General features: G+C 40.5%; 1 protein-coding gene across 9 annotated transcripts in view; it reads left to right on the forward strand.

Annotated features, from left to right (window-relative positions):
- The window catches only part of PICALM (phosphatidylinositol binding clathrin assembly protein), a 67139-nt gene extending 54788 nt beyond the window's left edge, over positions 1 to 12351 (forward strand). For 5 of the 9 annotated variants that reach the window (XM_027899169.1, XM_027899170.1, XM_027899174.1 and 2 more), the window contains 4 exons: positions 1576 to 1635; positions 3760 to 3864; positions 9609 to 9711; positions 10653 to 12108. In XM_027899169.1, the coding sequence (XP_027754970.1) occupies positions 1576 to 1635; positions 3760 to 3864; positions 9609 to 9701 (258 nt within the window). In that variant the 3' untranslated portion in view covers positions 9702 to 9711; positions 10653 to 12108. Of the gene's footprint in view, positions 1 to 1575; positions 1636 to 3759; positions 3865 to 9608; positions 9712 to 10652; positions 12109 to 12134 lie in introns of those variants that run through there. The other 4 variants (XM_027899172.1, XM_027899173.1, XM_027899177.1 and 1 more) reach the window with 2 other exon arrangements.
- Positions 12352 to 16395: the final 4044 nt, after the last annotated feature.

A 16395-nucleotide genomic window follows, 5' to 3' on the forward strand; every position in this document is an offset into this window, starting at 1 on the left:
CAATATGTCATTAGTGAAAAAAAAATTCATGCAGATAGTGTACAAAGGACAAGCAATAACCCGTGCTTGCTGTCTGAGGAGCCTAGGCTGTTACTTCAAGGGGCTTGTTTCTTTATGTCAACAGCAATATTGGTCTTTCCCTGTATTCTGTTTTTATTGCAGAGTAACTAAAGGATGGTAGGTCCATACTTGAGCACTCAAAAAAAAAAAAATTATTCGGCATGGTTGTGTAGGTGTGTGTACACAAACAAAACAAAAAATGTAGTTTTCAGGATGGCTTTGTCCACTGTGTGAAATACATGGATGGTACACTGTCTCTAAATGACTCCTTATCTTTTTTGATGGCAGTTGAAATGCCAGTTGCACTGGCTCTACTGTATAAGAAAAAGCAGCTGATACCTTAGAATTGAATTCGGAAGCAGCTTTCCTGATGTCCTATTCTGGATTATATAATTTAGCTGCTTTAATTAATCCAGTATGATTACTATTTTATCATTTCCATTTTTTTCAGTATCGGTAATGTCTGTGTACCAAGAAATGCTTATAGTGTTTGTTTTCTCGTGACTAGAAATCCCCACAGCAATAGCATGAATAATAGTCTCTTTTTTCTAGAAAGGAAGACTAACAGGAGGTGGAGGGGATAGACAGCAAGTTATATGAGTATTTATAAGCACAATTTAGAGTCTGAAAAAAGTGACAACTTTTTTGTCCTTGTAGGAGTTAATATTAATTTAGGAAGTGAATAATGAACTGTAGAGCAAAGAACATGGTTAGGAGATGCAGAACCCTCTCTATATCTATCTTTCTAAGAGTTATCAGCTGTTTTTCTACATATATATTGCCAAGCTGTTTAAAAAACTTAACTTCACCCCAGGTTTTGTCTGTTGACAGCAATTGTACCTTCATAAAAGTACAGTAAGTACATAAGGGTAATATAAACATATCTACCAAGTACTAAGAGGACTTAGTCTGTTCAAATTCATAGTGTGAAGCAGGTATGGGAGAGGGAATGCAAGCTGGATATTCCTGTGAGAGTCTAATTTATATCAAAGCATGGTAGGATGATTCCCATAGTATGTCCATCCTGGCTAAGGAGAATTACTGTAGTGTCAGCAGAAGCAATGGTAATTTGGTCTTTCAGTCTTTAAAATTGTCTTTTAAGACTCCTTGTGTACCATTACTTCTGATACTGAAATATAAGTATATACTTTGTGGGATTAAAACAATACTTCTGCTTCATGAATATTTTCTCTCAAACTTCTATGTGTCCTGTACCGTGTCCCCTGAACAGGAAAGAATGGTAGCTTGCAGTTTAGTTTAGACAGCCAGAATCCTGATAGGTTAAAACCAAATACATAACTAAAATTTGCCAAGATGGTCTAGAAACTTGAGCTTAGGTATCGTATTCCATCTGAATTAATTAGGATATCCTTTTAACACCAGACCGCAAATCCTATTTATTCTTTGGTATGTTTATGACAAGCTAAGTTCTGCAGTTGATCATTAGAAAGCAATGTCTTACCAGCACGCAGTTTATCTCTCCTCCTCTCAGTTCAGCACTGTTTTTCACACCAGGCACCTCCTGTAATGGCTTATCCTGCCACAACACCAACAGGAATGATGGGCTACGTGATGGTGAGTAGAATTCCTACAACTGGATAGAGTCAGATGCTCTATATTGTTTGATTGCTTGCAGTTTGGTAGCAGTTGTTTTTCTGAACTATTTTACTGAAGACTGAATTTCAGCTCCCATTGGTTAATTCTTCATCAAATCATTAAGTTCTGATTTTCTGAGCTACTTTAGTGGTGTTTGTGTGAAACTAAGTCTGCCTTCCTTACTTCACTTGTTTTTTTGTAAACTTTCTTAAATGGAACTAGATGATCTTGAAGGTCCCTTTCCAACCCAGTTCATTCTGTGATTCTGTGAAAGTTAAGGCACTGTCTATTCTTGGGAGACTTTATTGGGGTAGAAATAAGTTTATCGTGAGAGTAATAGCTGCTTTCAGAACAGAAGTGTTTTGTCGGTGAAGTGAAGCCTTCCTTAGGTACCTTCAGCTGAAGCTGGGATCAAGTACCTGTAATGATTAATGCTACAAAACTACAGGTTTGTAATACTACCATGTGACGTGGTGTTGGTCGAGAATTGAATCTTATTGACGCACCAGTACCTCAAGGCTTTTGATATAAACCCAACCTTCCAGCTTGTTGCTCTGAAAATTTTTGTTCTTAGCTCAAATTTTAGAATATTTCTGAAATAATATCCCTTAACTCTGTTAGTATGATTTTGATGCAGCACAGCTCTGCTGGGTGAATAAAAGGCAAGAAGACTTCAGTAGGACAGTTATTCTATTAAATGCCTCATGGATTAGAGAAAAAAAAATAAATGTCTCATCATATAACCAGATAAGTTTAACGACTAATAATTTGTAGATGCTCAGTAAATGAACTGCAGAAGTGGCCAACTGTGTTCTTGAGGGTCTTTTGGGAGAATATCATATCCATGGACTCCCATATTCTTTTTCAGCGTTTTTGTGGCTAAACTAGCATTAGGGTGGATTCAGACTTTTTATCTACACAACTTTGCACTGGTGGGACCAGCAGTGTATTCATAGTTATTTTGATTCAGCAGCTGGGGAAGGTAACATACGTAGTGTACAGGAAGCAATCTTGCAGGTTATGTCAAGCAGCTTTTATCGTGGGGTATAAATACCAGTGTGAAATACAGAATGACCAGTGGGCTCTGTAACACATCCTGAAACTGTGCTGGCTCATTCAGACTTTACTCAGGACATTTGCTACTGGGAATCTCTGCAATGTTGGCGTGTTTTACTACCCTTGTGTTTATTTTATCCTAAAAGCAGTAGTAGGGACCACAGTTCTAGATCCCTTTCTAAGGGTGGCCCTTTCTAAGTGGCAGGCTTTTCCCCTGGTGCAGGCACGCTGGGACAGGCAGTTTTGTTAGTGCCATAGTGCTGTGCCTGGGCATTCTCTGGCTGCTGGTTCCTGTGTTCCTGTGTCTTTCTTGGGCCAGCAGTTGTTCTTAAATTATATTTTTTGTAGGGTGTTTTCACCAGGGTGAGTTTCTTGAATAGGTTTACCCTATGTTTGCCCAAACAGCTGGTTGGCAGGATAGGAGGAGTACCATCACCAGTATTAGTCAAGGAAAAGCTGCTTGGAATGGGGATTGCTTCAGTAGGACTGCTGCTGGCTGTTAATCCAAGCCTGAGGGAGTGCCAAAAGCTGTGCTAGAGATGGGCATCTGCTTTAAATGTAACCTGACTTGTAAGACCATTAGTACATGTTGAACTCCTAATTTGGCTCAGCTAGAGTGTCGGTAACATTTTGACTTTGATTGCATAATGACTTCATGTTAACTGCCCATATAGTTCTCAATTTTCAGCTTTTCCTGAATTGTGTCAGTTCTGCATTGCTCTCTGTAAAACTGTGCTTGTGCTTTCAGAGGCAGTCAGGGAAGTGCTGTCAGACCTTGGTTTTGGGAACAGGAGGACTAGCACGGATGCTTGTGCTTAAACAAGCGCTTCAGGTCGTTGCAGCAAGAGATTGAACAGGCTCAGTTGGATAATTCCTTGAATGGGCTCTAATGTTCCTTCCATTTATTTGCAGAATATTGTAGAAAGATCTTACATGATTGCATATCTCATATAATAAAGGCTTTTCACCCATTTTCTGTTTTCTCTCCTTGAATGCTTTCAAAGTGTTACTGCTGTGTGTGATTTGATGCTGTCTGCATTTTTTCAGCCATCACAGATGGGAGGCATACCAGTAATGACACAGCCAACTTTAATATACAGTCAGCCAGTCATGAGACCACCAAACCCTTTCAGCCCTGTACCGGGAGCACAGGTGTGTATATTCAAATTATTGCTGCTGGGAGTGAATTGCATGAGGCAGTTTCTTTGAAAGTATTTTAATATTTCCTTGTGCTGGACAAATGTTCTGCACAGACACAGTGGTCCATGGTTGGCTTGCTTCTTACCTGCTTGTATCCAGGTTGGCAGCCTCAAGCTTGTGTTACAAAAGCAAAGAGGGTAATTTTTTAGTGAAAGGATGAGAAAAGTTGATGTCTGTGCTCTTTACTGCAGATAGGCCTTTTCCCCAAAATCCAATTCCGTGCTGATTTATGTCAGTATATAACCAAGTGTAAGGTGCCTGCTTGCATTACAGCATTTTGCAGGGGCTCAGCAGGTTGTGTGGAGCCTTTAATATTTATGGCTGTATTAGATGGCTCTGAAACTTGGTGAAACCTCAACCCAGCACCTGGTTGTTGGTTCTGACCACCTCAGTGGGAGGCCCTTGGCACATTCATCTAGTTTTAGCCGTGATAGTCTCCAGCAGCTTTTCTATTCCTCCATGGTTTTGCAGGAGTCCATATTTACAGCATAGCGAAGATGTGCAATAGCAATAGTGGCCTTTCCTGTTGAGTGTTACCTTAAATGGAGTGTTCCTTAAGTCACCTGCTGACCTGTTTCTAAGGATATGTTGTGTCCAGATTCATTACCTAACATGCTGCAGTGAGTGTGCCAAAGGACAACTCTGAGTGTTAAGAATAATTTCATCAATACTGGAGTTAAATATTTACCTTTTATTGTTTGTTTTAGAAACTTCTGTCACTGGGAGCCTTCTATCTGAATGTACTTTTTTAATCCAATAGCCTTCTGAAGAGAGGGCTTGTTTTTTATTTGGGTGGTTAGTTTTTTTACAGAAGTGGTTTAACAGTGTGGTTTTACGTATCTGTCAAATGCTTCTTTTTCAAAGTTCACCCTGTACATCATGATTCTACTACAAAAATGAAATATATATTGTCCCTGTATATTTTGACCTTACTATAAAGAGCTCTGTCTCTAAAGATGACTATTTAAAAGCATGCATGTATAACTTAGTTAGGTATAGTTGGTTTATTTGTGGAGTTTGGGACTAGAATGTGGAGAGGGGAGAATTCAGCAGTAAGCTGTAAGGGAAAACAGCCCCAAGCCTTTTCCAGTGCCTCAGTGTGATCCTTTAACAGGAAAGGCTCTGCTGTGTGCTGCCAGCAGGCAGTGTGTCCATTGTCTTCAAAACACTGCCCTGTGGATAGGGGTTTTTTTAAATTATTTTTAAATGCTTTATCTCTAAGGGATGCAGTTAGATTTCTTTAGCTAGAAATGCAGTTCTCAATTGACTTTCTTTTGGACTTCTGAGAGCTGCTTTGCACATTCACTGTCATTTAAGTGATTTAGTATCTTTCACATGGGTTTTATACTATTTCAAGGGGAAAAGTAGTGTTTATGACAATTCTTAAATAGAGACCAAATGAAAGGATCCTCAAGGATAAGAGTTTTTTCTACATCAAAAAAAATTAATTTTGAAATGATCCTTAAAAAATAATCTGCCTACCTGCCTGATTCAGTTATGAACAGATAGGTGGGTCTGAATAGCTCAGTGAGCCTTTCTGCTTCATTTGACATTACAAGGCTTGGCCTAGGTTGAATCCCAGCTGGCTGTCATAACAGGAGAAAGAAGAATTAGTCACAAGTGAGGTGTGTGGAGCTATATTTATTCTGCTTATCTGACAACATGTTTGGCTCCTGTAAGAATTAATTTGATAGAGAACACACCCTTTGAGTCAGCATTTGCTGTGTGACTGTAAGGGTTTTTCCTGAGACACAGAGTCTATGTTGCTGGCAGGTCTTGCTTTGGTCTTGCTGTTTAGTTTTCAAAAGCCTGACACCAATAAATCAACTTCAGTGAAACAAAGGCTGCATGTGAGAACTTCTCCATACACTGCAGAGGTGGCTTTTATTAATGTATAGTCACAGAGGGGAGTTACACTGTTATCACACTAAATTTACTGTATGCTTAGTCTTGAGGCTCTTCTGAGAGCCTATTTGTCATTTAAGGTTTAGTTAGTGCTCCTGTTGGGCCAGAAATAGAAATAAGAAAATAAAGAAATAAAAACGTGTTCTTGGGGTAAGTAAACACATTTCAATGAATAATGGTTATCTGAGAGGCACACAGTTCAAACCTCTCACATGGATCACTCTAAACACCATTATTTGAATACTAGTTTCGTCTATGGTGTCATCATTGTCAAAAGCTAAATTATTTTTTGTATTTACTTTTAAAGCACCAGATTTTATCACCTCTAGTCTGCTGATAGATCTTGGTTGTTGTCTACAGTAAAGAAACCTGAAGGTACTTAAAAGCATGATGACAGATATGAAGTTGTTGCCAAAAAATTACATTGCCAAGTTGTAGCATGTTTAGAACTCCTCCTGCTCTGTAAACAGACTGGGAAAATGAGCATCACGATGTTATTCTTAATTGGATACTCTTAAGGATTTGTCTTAATAAATACATTTTTCCTATCTCTAGACATACCTACTTGGCAAGTGTTCTCTTTGCAGCCTTGCAACTTTATTTCTAATTGTTGCTGTCAAAAGCAAGGGTAGTTCGGTTTTAAGGTCTAAATAATTTGAAATAATTGAGAGTGAGACTAGAACAGTTGTTTCTTTGACAGTCTAGGTGCAGAAGACATAGTTTTAAAAGGTGTGCACCTTTTATCTTTGAAATAATTTAACTTGCATTAGGGTCAGTATTTCCTACTTGAGAAAGAAAACAACAGTTTTCATTATAATAACATATCAGGCTTTGCACACTGCAGACTGTTACATTGTGCTACCCACAAAATGAGAATGGTTGGAGTTGTTTGATTTTAGCTGGAGAGTGTGTGTGTAAGTCTGAGGAAGGGGCAGGCTGAAGCAGTGTCCAAGTAGAGGGATGGCAGATGTGATACAGTACAGCAAACACAGAGCATTTCAGACAAGGCAGATCTGACTGATGTGCAGTGGCTGAAATGTGGCTGCCCATCACAGGGCCCCAGTGCTGCAATGTGCAGCTTGAATGTTCAGCCAAAATGGTACCATGTTGGCTGGTATAAAATGGTACAGTCATGACAAATCAGTGGTGTGCCTTGAAGCATCACGTGTTCTGGTGTGATTACCCCCAGAAAGGACATAGCCTTAGGAGGCGGGAGCAGCTGGCTAATGAAAAATAAAGGATTTAAAATAGAATAAATAAATTACTCAGCCTCCTGCCGGCATCTGTGCAAACTGTAACGCTGCAGTTGTTAACTCACTGAACTGTGCAGGGCAAGTAGCAGGAGTGATTGCCTGGGTGATGGAGAAAAGGTAAATGTGCAAATGAGTAAGTTGGTTTTGTGGGTGGATGTGTTTTGTGGTTGTTTTTTGGTTGGGTGTTGGGGGTTTTTTTGGAGGGGAGGAGTTTTGTTTTGTTTTGTGGGGTGTTTGTAAGAACAGAGTATGAAATTCAGGACGGACTTATGCCAGAAAGTAGACTTTACAGATGCTCAATTTGGCACATTATTCTAAAATATATACTAAAACAGCTTGACAGGCTTGTTTTATGAGAAACCAGAATGCACCTAATGATGGGAGTCAGCCCAGCACTCACTTACGGATGGGTTCTTTGTTCTTGCTGTGACTCGAGGGAGTTTTGTCTTTGTTGGAGGCAGTCAGAGGTGCTCTTGGAAGTGAGACTGAGCTGTCTGAGCACTGCAGTGTGTTACATTCCAGATCACGCAAGCATCAGGCAGTAAGGGCACTAAATCCACTGTGCCAGGTGCATCAGCGCTACAGAAACTGGTGGCCAGCAGTTCTGTTTTAAGTATTTCTCTTTAGAAACTGCTGAGGTAGGTCCTGATTTTCAGATCTATTTAGAAACAGTAATCTAGAAAGGTACAATGTAGGAAACTGCCTAACTGTACTTGCCAGATACTGTTTGGCCCTCCTTTTTAATAATTAGAGGAATCTTGTTAAAATACATATTTACTGTAAGATGCTGTGTCTTGTTGACTGTAGCATACAGGTAGCATTATCAGGGTTTTTTTTTCCCAGATTTTAACCTGAACATTTCCTGACATTTCCCGTTACTGGTTTCATGCTGATGTTGCACAAATGTCTCTTAACCTACCAGTCTTCCACACTGCTTTCAAACTGGGACATTATTTTGGACTTGATATCAGTTGGAGATTTGCCAACTCAGTTTAACAAGATTTTAAAATGTGACTTCAAGGCATTTAACCATGAAGAGAAAGAATGTCTCCTGAAATCAAGTGGCAGCAGGCATGCCTTGCTGAAGTTAGGACTCTATTGGACCATATCATTAGTCTGGCTCAAATCCCAGAGAGTGGTGGGGTGTGTTGGGCTATGGCTTTCCAAAGGGAAGAACCAGGTTTAAGAGGGGAACATCTGACATCCTGAAACTGCTTCTCAAGCATTTTCCATTCTGTCTCATGATTCTTCCATAATCTGTTTATGGGGACTGGATCCAAGTACCCCATTGGGAGTGGGGTTCTGGGAGGAGATGAAGATTCCAATGCAGATCAAGAGTGTGCTGACCCTGAAAGAACTTCTCCTCCTCATGTGGTTTCTGAGATACACATTCATGTGAAAAATCTAAATGTGCAGTGGCAGTACTTACACTCTGAGCACTTCTGCAAGCAGTTCCCATAAGCACGTTCCCTGTCACGCATGGGTTAGCAGGCACCCGGTATTTCCAAAGGAAATAAATCTTCATGCCATGTTTTTTCCAGTGGGTATGGAGTGCAGGTACACACTGGTGATCAGTGCCTCAGTTCTGAACAAACTGTTCCAGTGACAGACCTGAATTGGAGGATGCTGACATTTATTTGTAACTGCAAAAACATGCACGTTCTGTCCGGGGAGAGGGCAAATAGAATTTAATAGAGCACCATTTATAACTGGGAAAGTACTAACAAAGAAGGAAAAATAAATCAACAAACAGCAGATCCTCTGCAAGTACAGCCTGCAGATTATTGGTCCTTTCCAGCAGTAGCAGCTCGAATGCCAATATTAGCCACTTCTAAATTATGTGCCTTATGTGGCCAAGTTTGTCGTGGCTCTAGGATGTGATTTTTGTGAGTTTGTAGACTGTCATTCACAGTCTGCAGTTCTCACCTAAAACAACAGCAGTTTATGAACCCAGCTTTTTTCCTTTTTTTTTTTTTTTTTTTTCCCTACTCGCAGAATATATCCCGTGTTCTCCTTCTAGGTCCCAAATTGAGAATTATCCATTCTCTGCTCTCCAGCCTCTTTTTATATGCATCTTATTTTGACAGGAAAAGATACTGAGAGCTATTTCTTCTGGAGAAAACATGTGGAGAGCTGCCATGCTCTGGCTAGACCTCAGCCTCGTCTCTCCCTGCCAGTCCGTAGTTTTCCCAGTTAAGCTGGGAGAGTATTAACCTGTTTCACAGAAGTCAGGCTGAGTGTTTTGTATCTTCTTTTGAAGAAAGCTGTTGTGAAAGTTTGAGGTTATCTGCTTGTTTGGCAAATACCACTGGCTTTTCCTTTCTGGAGGGTCATGTCCAGCTCGTTTCCGCATTACACCAACCATTGAAGAGGCTTTGTTTTCCATATGACCAAACACCTTGTTTTAGTAGTTGATTTCTGCCAAGTTTGCCTCTTAACCTCCCCTCGTCCTTTCATTACACGTTCAGCTTTCATATTCTGTCATTCTGAGACCTTGTTTTCTTTTTCTTTCCCTTTCTCTGTCGTCTTTCCTACTAGCTGTCTGCAGCATCCAGCCCTTCCAGTCAGAGTCCTCACAGAGCCTCAGGAAAGGATCCCTTTGCAGAGCTCTCTCTCCAGGATTTCTTGTAGAACAACTTAGGTATTGTCCATTACTCTGGGGAGATGCTGGTGTTTGTGATATGAAACAAAGTTCTAATTCAAGTTTTATTAGGATGGCTAGAACTGTTTCTGAAAGAAATACAAACAAGTCATGTTGAGTTGGAAGCATTGTGGAAGTGACTTGGAAACTGTATTTAACTGCAGGGTTTTAAAGGCTGATTGAGGTTTTTTTGCTTCAGTCCATTGGAAATGAAGTTTGATAGCTCCCTTCCGAACGGCAGGAGATGGCTCATGTGCTACTTGCTGCAGTTAGGAAGAAGGAACTGGTGCTGCTTGGTGTTCACCATTCCATCAGGAAAATGATCAGAGTTCATGGTTAGCAGCAAAGACCTGAGTGCCGCTGGCAGACTGCGCTTCCCCACATGGTCTGACCAAAGAGTTCACTTCTTGCAGGAGGAGGTGCTCGGTTCACGTGTGCAAGGGTTCAGTTTTGGTACAGATGTGCACTGGAGGAGTTGTGTTCTTTTTTATCAGTCAAGGGCAGGTGGGAATTACATACTAAAATGAGCGAAAAGATGAAAAAATTCAAGAGTTCACAGTATAAAGAAAGAGCAGGCTTATTGCACACAGCAGCTGCTTTTCTTGGTGCACTTCTTCTGGTTCAGCATGAAAAATGACTTTTGAATTCTCTCCATAATGGCATTGGTCTGTGTTAGGCTGATGACAGTGTCGTATGGATAACTAGGGGGCTTTTTAATGTTAACACGGGGATGTTCCAAAGGCTGGTGTAGTTGGAAAAACATCCTGATGGCTTTTGGTTGTTTCCTGGCCCTGATTTTGTAAAATGTCTTATTTCCATTCAAACCTTCAGATCATGGGGTAGCTTGGGCATCAGAAGAATGGAAATGTCTGAAGGAAGCAGATTTATAGTGAAGTCCTACTTCTGTTGGATGCTAACCCAAGGCTTTTTCGTCTTTCCAGATTCAGTTTATGTAACTGTATTACATGGAAGAAAAAGGAACGCTTCCAAAAAGATGTGCTCAGCAGTAAACCCCCACTTCCAGGAAAAAATGAACTTCAGTCTCTCAAACTCTCCTCTTCCATTAAGTGATGCAGTGAAATGATGAAGACCAATGAAGGAAGCTGGGTCACCTCCATAAGAAGACATGAGTACACAACACAAAGCCGAGAATTGCCATGAATTAAGACCAAGATCTGTTTTTTGTCCTGGTGACTAACACGTCAATACTCTCAGCTTCTAATAATGTCCTTAATTGGTAACGTACGAAGAGAAGCCTTTACTCTGGAAATTGAGATTGATGTTTGGAAATGCTGTCTGGAGTGGAGATGTGTCCTTTACCGTAACTCAAAACAAGACTCTGGGCAGGGGAGGGTCAAATCCTAACTCTTAATTCTGCAGTTACCTTTTCTTCAGTCCTCACAAACGTAGGCACAGCAGTAATGGAAATTAACTTTTTTTAAAAATTATATATTCAGTTTGCAGTAGACATTCCTTATGTATTATTGTTTGTATTTATTTATGATTATCAATTTAACATTAATATTGTATCAAAAAAACCTCCTTATGAAAATGAGTATGGATGTATACAGTATGTCTGATTTTTATCCACAAAGAATGAATCTGATTCAGAATACTTTTCAGCTGACATACAGAGCACTAAATATTTTAAAGGTCTGAATCTAATGAATTCTCAGCATATATGGGAATTAGGGAAGAGCTGTAAAATGCATTAATCCTTATAGTCAATTCTGTGCCTAGGATTTTGCAAGGGAACAGTTAACTGACTAGAAGAAGCACTACATTTTTAATTCAGCATTAGTGCATTGGGAAGGAACTTTATTGCTTTGTGCTTGGCATGTCATTATTTTTACATTTGACATTATAAGGCCTTTCCAAAATGAATGTGAGGAATTGCTTTCACTTTAAGACTTTCCTTCTTTTCTGTAAAAAAAAAAAAAAATCAAGGTATTTGTGTGTTGGGGGGAAAGCCTTTTCATTTGGCTCGTGCCATGTTTATGATCACGTACCTTTTAAAAGTAAAAAAAGGGGAAGTAGCTTCCTTACATATGTCTAGTGGGTATTTAGTTCACGAAGAATTAAAGTAGCACTGTTGATCGGTGCTTTGTGTAAATACATCATAATTTTTGGGTGGAGTGGGGCCTTCAGAAGGATAGTCAGTGATGTGAAAGCAATTCTGTACATGAATTAAGCATACTTGCTGCATTGTCTCTGCAGATTCTATTTTTGTTTAAAATATTAAAATGTATGTTAGCAAAAATGGGTGGATTTTCAAATACAATGCAGCTTCCACAGAACTTTTGTTACGGTATGAAAGTCTGAGGTGCTTCTTTTCTTTTTGCTGCTTAAAATGTGCACTGATAATTGCTTTGTTTACTTAATAAAATACCAAATGTATTTCATATGTGCATATTGTATTGCAGGAAGTGCAGCACTGTGAACCTGTGACTGACAGAATCCATACGGCACCTTCGCGGGGCTGCCGCTGTAGATGCCTTCAGTTCCAGTAACAAGTTCTCTCATTCTTCCTGATCTAAAATGGTATTTTACTGTCTTCTAATTTTTCAAAATATTCATGGAAATAAACTTGTACCGTTCATAACTGAGCAAAGGCATAAATATGCCCTCCCCCCAAATTCCTTAATATTTTAGCAAAAGGTAATGCTGGAAAAGGTGTGGGCAGTTTGATGGGACCCTCATCTCTAATTAAACACAAATTTGCTCCTCACAACCACCTCAGGCTTGTCCTGAAGGCTTACATCATAAAATGGTCAGAACAGGATGGTAGATTTAAAGTTTCTTTCTAAAAGTGTGAATAAAGAAACCCTGAAGCTGTTAGAGTATGTAATGCACATGCCCCAGTCCAAAGAGTTTGATATGGGGTTTCCTTAAATCTTTGTCTTCCTACCACTGAGACTGCGTGGGACTGTGCCCTCAAAGAACAACTCAGTTTTTGCTTGTGGTGAGAATATAAAAGATGTGAATTATCTGAATCGGGGGTCAGCTGGAAAAAAAGGTGCACATCTGTGGCCTGTGAGCTAAACCTGTAACTGCCAGGGTACAGACTGTTCTGAAGCAGTCCAGAGTTTGTGTGAAGGATGAAGGCAGACCTTCCTCCTCCTCCATAGCCTGATGTGCTGGGTTATGATAAAAACAGACTCCAACTTCTCATCTCTTTAGGTCTGTGGTGCTCTCTGCAGAGTGGTTTAAGTCTAGTTTGAGGCTTTTGACTGTAAATAGATTTGCGTTCCTAGAGCTCTTTGATCCTTTGGACCCCTTTTTGTGCAGCTTTGGACTTGAGGTTGCAAATCAGGAGGATGACAAAAAATTCCCAACATGCTAAACCACCTCTTCTGCGAGGATGACGAATTCCTGTTATCCTTTAGTGCTAACTCATTGTTTCTCTGAGTTCCTTAATACAGATGCTGTGCATGTTAAACTTTCTTGTTGAAGGCCTTGCTTGTAACCCTTGCTGTTTGGTTTACTCCTTGGAGACAAACTGGCTTGAGAATTTTTCTGATCATTCCTTTCCATTTACTTTGTTCACAATGTTTGCTTTTGGTACCACTGGAATAATACTCAGTTTAGCTTAATTTAAAAAGCATAGCACATAGACATGCTTTTTTTGAATTACTGGCCCTTTTCAATAATGGGGGATTGTAAAAACCTGATCCTCTTCAGAATTGAGTTCAAAAGGCTGTTTAATCTGGAGGAGCAAACTCTGTCTAGGGAAGCTGCCTGCTCTTAGCAAGCAAGGGAGCATGCAGTGCTTGGTTAGAGGGATGTTGTTGCACTTAGACCTTTGTGTAGGAAACTGGTGTTTCAGAATAGCCACAGTATTTTTAATTTATTTTTTTTTTTAATCAGAGAATTATATAATTAAAACAGCTGGATTTACCCCTTGAGACTCTTACTCTTGCCAGAACAAGAACCTGAACTTCGTGTGTTTTCTAAAAGCACAAATGTAGAATCTTCATCTGGAGGCCGATCTAAATTCCTTTGCTGCTTCTGTTCTTTGTTTCAAAGTCACAAACTAAAGGGAGCTGAACCTCAGGACATGTTTAAAAGCTGTCTTTGCATGACTTTGTGACATCAGAGGGTCTATTTAGCCAGCTACTGGAATAAGTCACAGACTCTGCCAGCTGCCAAACAGCCCTTCAGCAAGAAGAAGGGACAGGGTGAAACCCTGCATCTTTTATTAGAGAAAAAGTGCCTGTTTCCAGAGCCTGACACGAATTTTGTAGCAACCTAAATGAATTGCAACTAGAAGGCCATGACACAATTGAGATAACGATTGTGGCAGAGAAATTAGAATTAAACGCTAAAAACACTTGAGAACGATAGTAAATGCTGATGGGAGCAGCAGCTTGACAAGATAATGTGAGGGGTAGCGAAGAAATGTGCTAAATACAGACAGAAAAACAACACTAATGGAAGCATATGTGAACATATGTGAACTGAAGAAGAGCTTTCTCCCTGGCCTGTTGGCAATCTGGTGACTCGACCTTTGGAGCTCTCACACCGCCGTGGAGAGAGCAGAAACGGGCTTGACATCTCCCACGCAGTTTGCCCAGCAAGAGAAGTCTTTGAGGAGAATTGCTGATGTTTTCCATGTTCAAACTGGAGAGCGAAGGGACATGGCTGATCTGCCTGCTGCCACCTGGCTAGATCAGGAGAGTGAGTGAGGAGGAGAGAATCCTGAGCAGGTTCACTGAAGGTGTAACGTTGCTGCCACCCACTCAGCACCCTTTTTGTATCTGAAGGTTGAGTAATACTGTATCCATTTCACTTGTGGGAGATGGCCTGCCCAAGATAACAGATAAGTCTGAGTGAGTAAAACACATTTACTTCTTTTCTTGCTTCTCTGATGATGAAATTTCCTGAGGCGAAGATCAAAAAGCCTTGGAACAAAGAGCCAACTTCCTTAAATTTCTGTTGTGTGGGGCGATAATGGTACAGGGAACACGCTGGATGCAAGCATATTGCTTTGGATATCCGGCAGCACAAGGAGCACTGGGCCTCGGGTTTATTTTGATAGTGTGGATCTCTGCTTTGTTCACGGTGGTAACTGCTGAACTTGCCCCTGCCAGTTACAGCAATGGCCCAAGGACTGTTTTTTTAGAAAAGCAGTATTTGATACAATTTTAGCATCTTGATACAATTTTAGCTCCTTGCTTCACTTTTTGTGATTAAAGTGAGGAATAGATCCAGCACCATGTTAAATCCCAGTTTAATCCGTGGCTCAGTGGAGCTGTTCAATGGGCCACGTATGGGAATAGTTGTTGGCATCTTATTGTCGTGTCATGTCCTAAAACAGCATGGTGTTTGTAGGATAGTGCAGAACATGAGCTCTGAAGTGTAGTATTACAAAAAAACATCCTTCCTTTCACAATGGACTCAAAATCCAAGGGAAAGTATTTTTTAGAGGAACATCCAGCTGCAAAACATCAGTGGCTAAAGATGCTAACACCATTAGGCTCTGTTCTGTGCTTGTCTTTAGTGTAACTTTTCAGTCCATTAATTTCTGCTTTGACCTTATTCTGGCAAACTCCTTTTAGCCCACAGAAGCAGAGTGCTTAATAACTTCTCTCTCAGAAAGCAGCCAAACAAGAACAAATGCTGCAGAACAAGTCTCTTACCCTCATTTCCCAAAACATGCAGGTCTGAACCTGTGGAAAGAGTGCTTTGTTATATAACCTAGCTGCAGCAGAAGCTGCAAACCTCTCAAGAACTAGACCAAAAGCAAAGTAACCCACATTCCCTGCAGCTCAGTCTGGGGGAAGATCGTAGTTGCACAGCCAGACTATAAAGCAATATAATCCAGTTGCTTGGCTCCACAGGGAAGTTGCTCAGGGAGGGTTCAAGCCAGCAGTATGCTGAGATAAGCACCTCCTTTCATCACTGGAGTGGATACAGGCTGTCAGCACACCCCAACCCATTGTGCTTTTTAGGTATTCCATGGATTAATGTTTCTCAATTCCAGGTCATGGGCCTCAGTTCTATTAAAATAGCTTTTATATCTGTGCAACTTCAGTGGTGCTTGTATTTTTTTAACTTAATTCCAAGGAATACTTGTTTTTTTTTTTTCTTCCTGTTAAAAGTGCAAGTTTCTTAGAGCTATGTTCTGGTTCAGTACATAACCCCAGCTCAACTGAGGCTTTGCTTGGACTGTAGTTGTGGGGACACACGGACACTTTCTTGTGTCCTATAGTTTTCTTGTGCAACACAGTAAAGGTATTTCGTAATGCTGAGAATGTAAGGATGACTCCTGAAAGCTTTGCCCTAACTGGAGTAGTGAACTCGCATTGTTTAAGTAGAGGTTGGAAGCACTGACCGTGCTGCAGGAAAGAGGGCTGATCAGCCCTCTGTTCTACAACATGCTGCTCATTTCTGAGATTCTGCCAGTAACAAATTTATCAAATCCAGATGTCTTGTGCTGGAGATCCAGCTTTCTCCATATGAAAGCCTCACACTGGCCCTAAAGTTAATCCTATAGAAATCAAGGGGATTTGGGACACTCCGCTAAATATGTTTTGCTACAGGCTGTTGCTTGTGCAGGCTGCCTGTGGCTTGTACCTTAATTAGCATGTTTGGGATTTCTTTTTAACTCCCTCTCACCCACACAGGCACTTAAAGGAAAAGGCTAAACAGAGACTGGAGGAGGTGAAGGCTCTTTTTTCCAAG

This window comes from Empidonax traillii, unplaced genomic scaffold (assembly GCF_003031625.1).
Source record: "Empidonax traillii isolate 1590-97213 ecotype Southwest subspecies unplaced genomic scaffold, ASM303162v1 scaffold649:size547179, whole genome shotgun sequence".
NCBI lineage: Eukaryota > Metazoa > Chordata > Aves > Passeriformes > Tyrannidae > Empidonax > Empidonax traillii.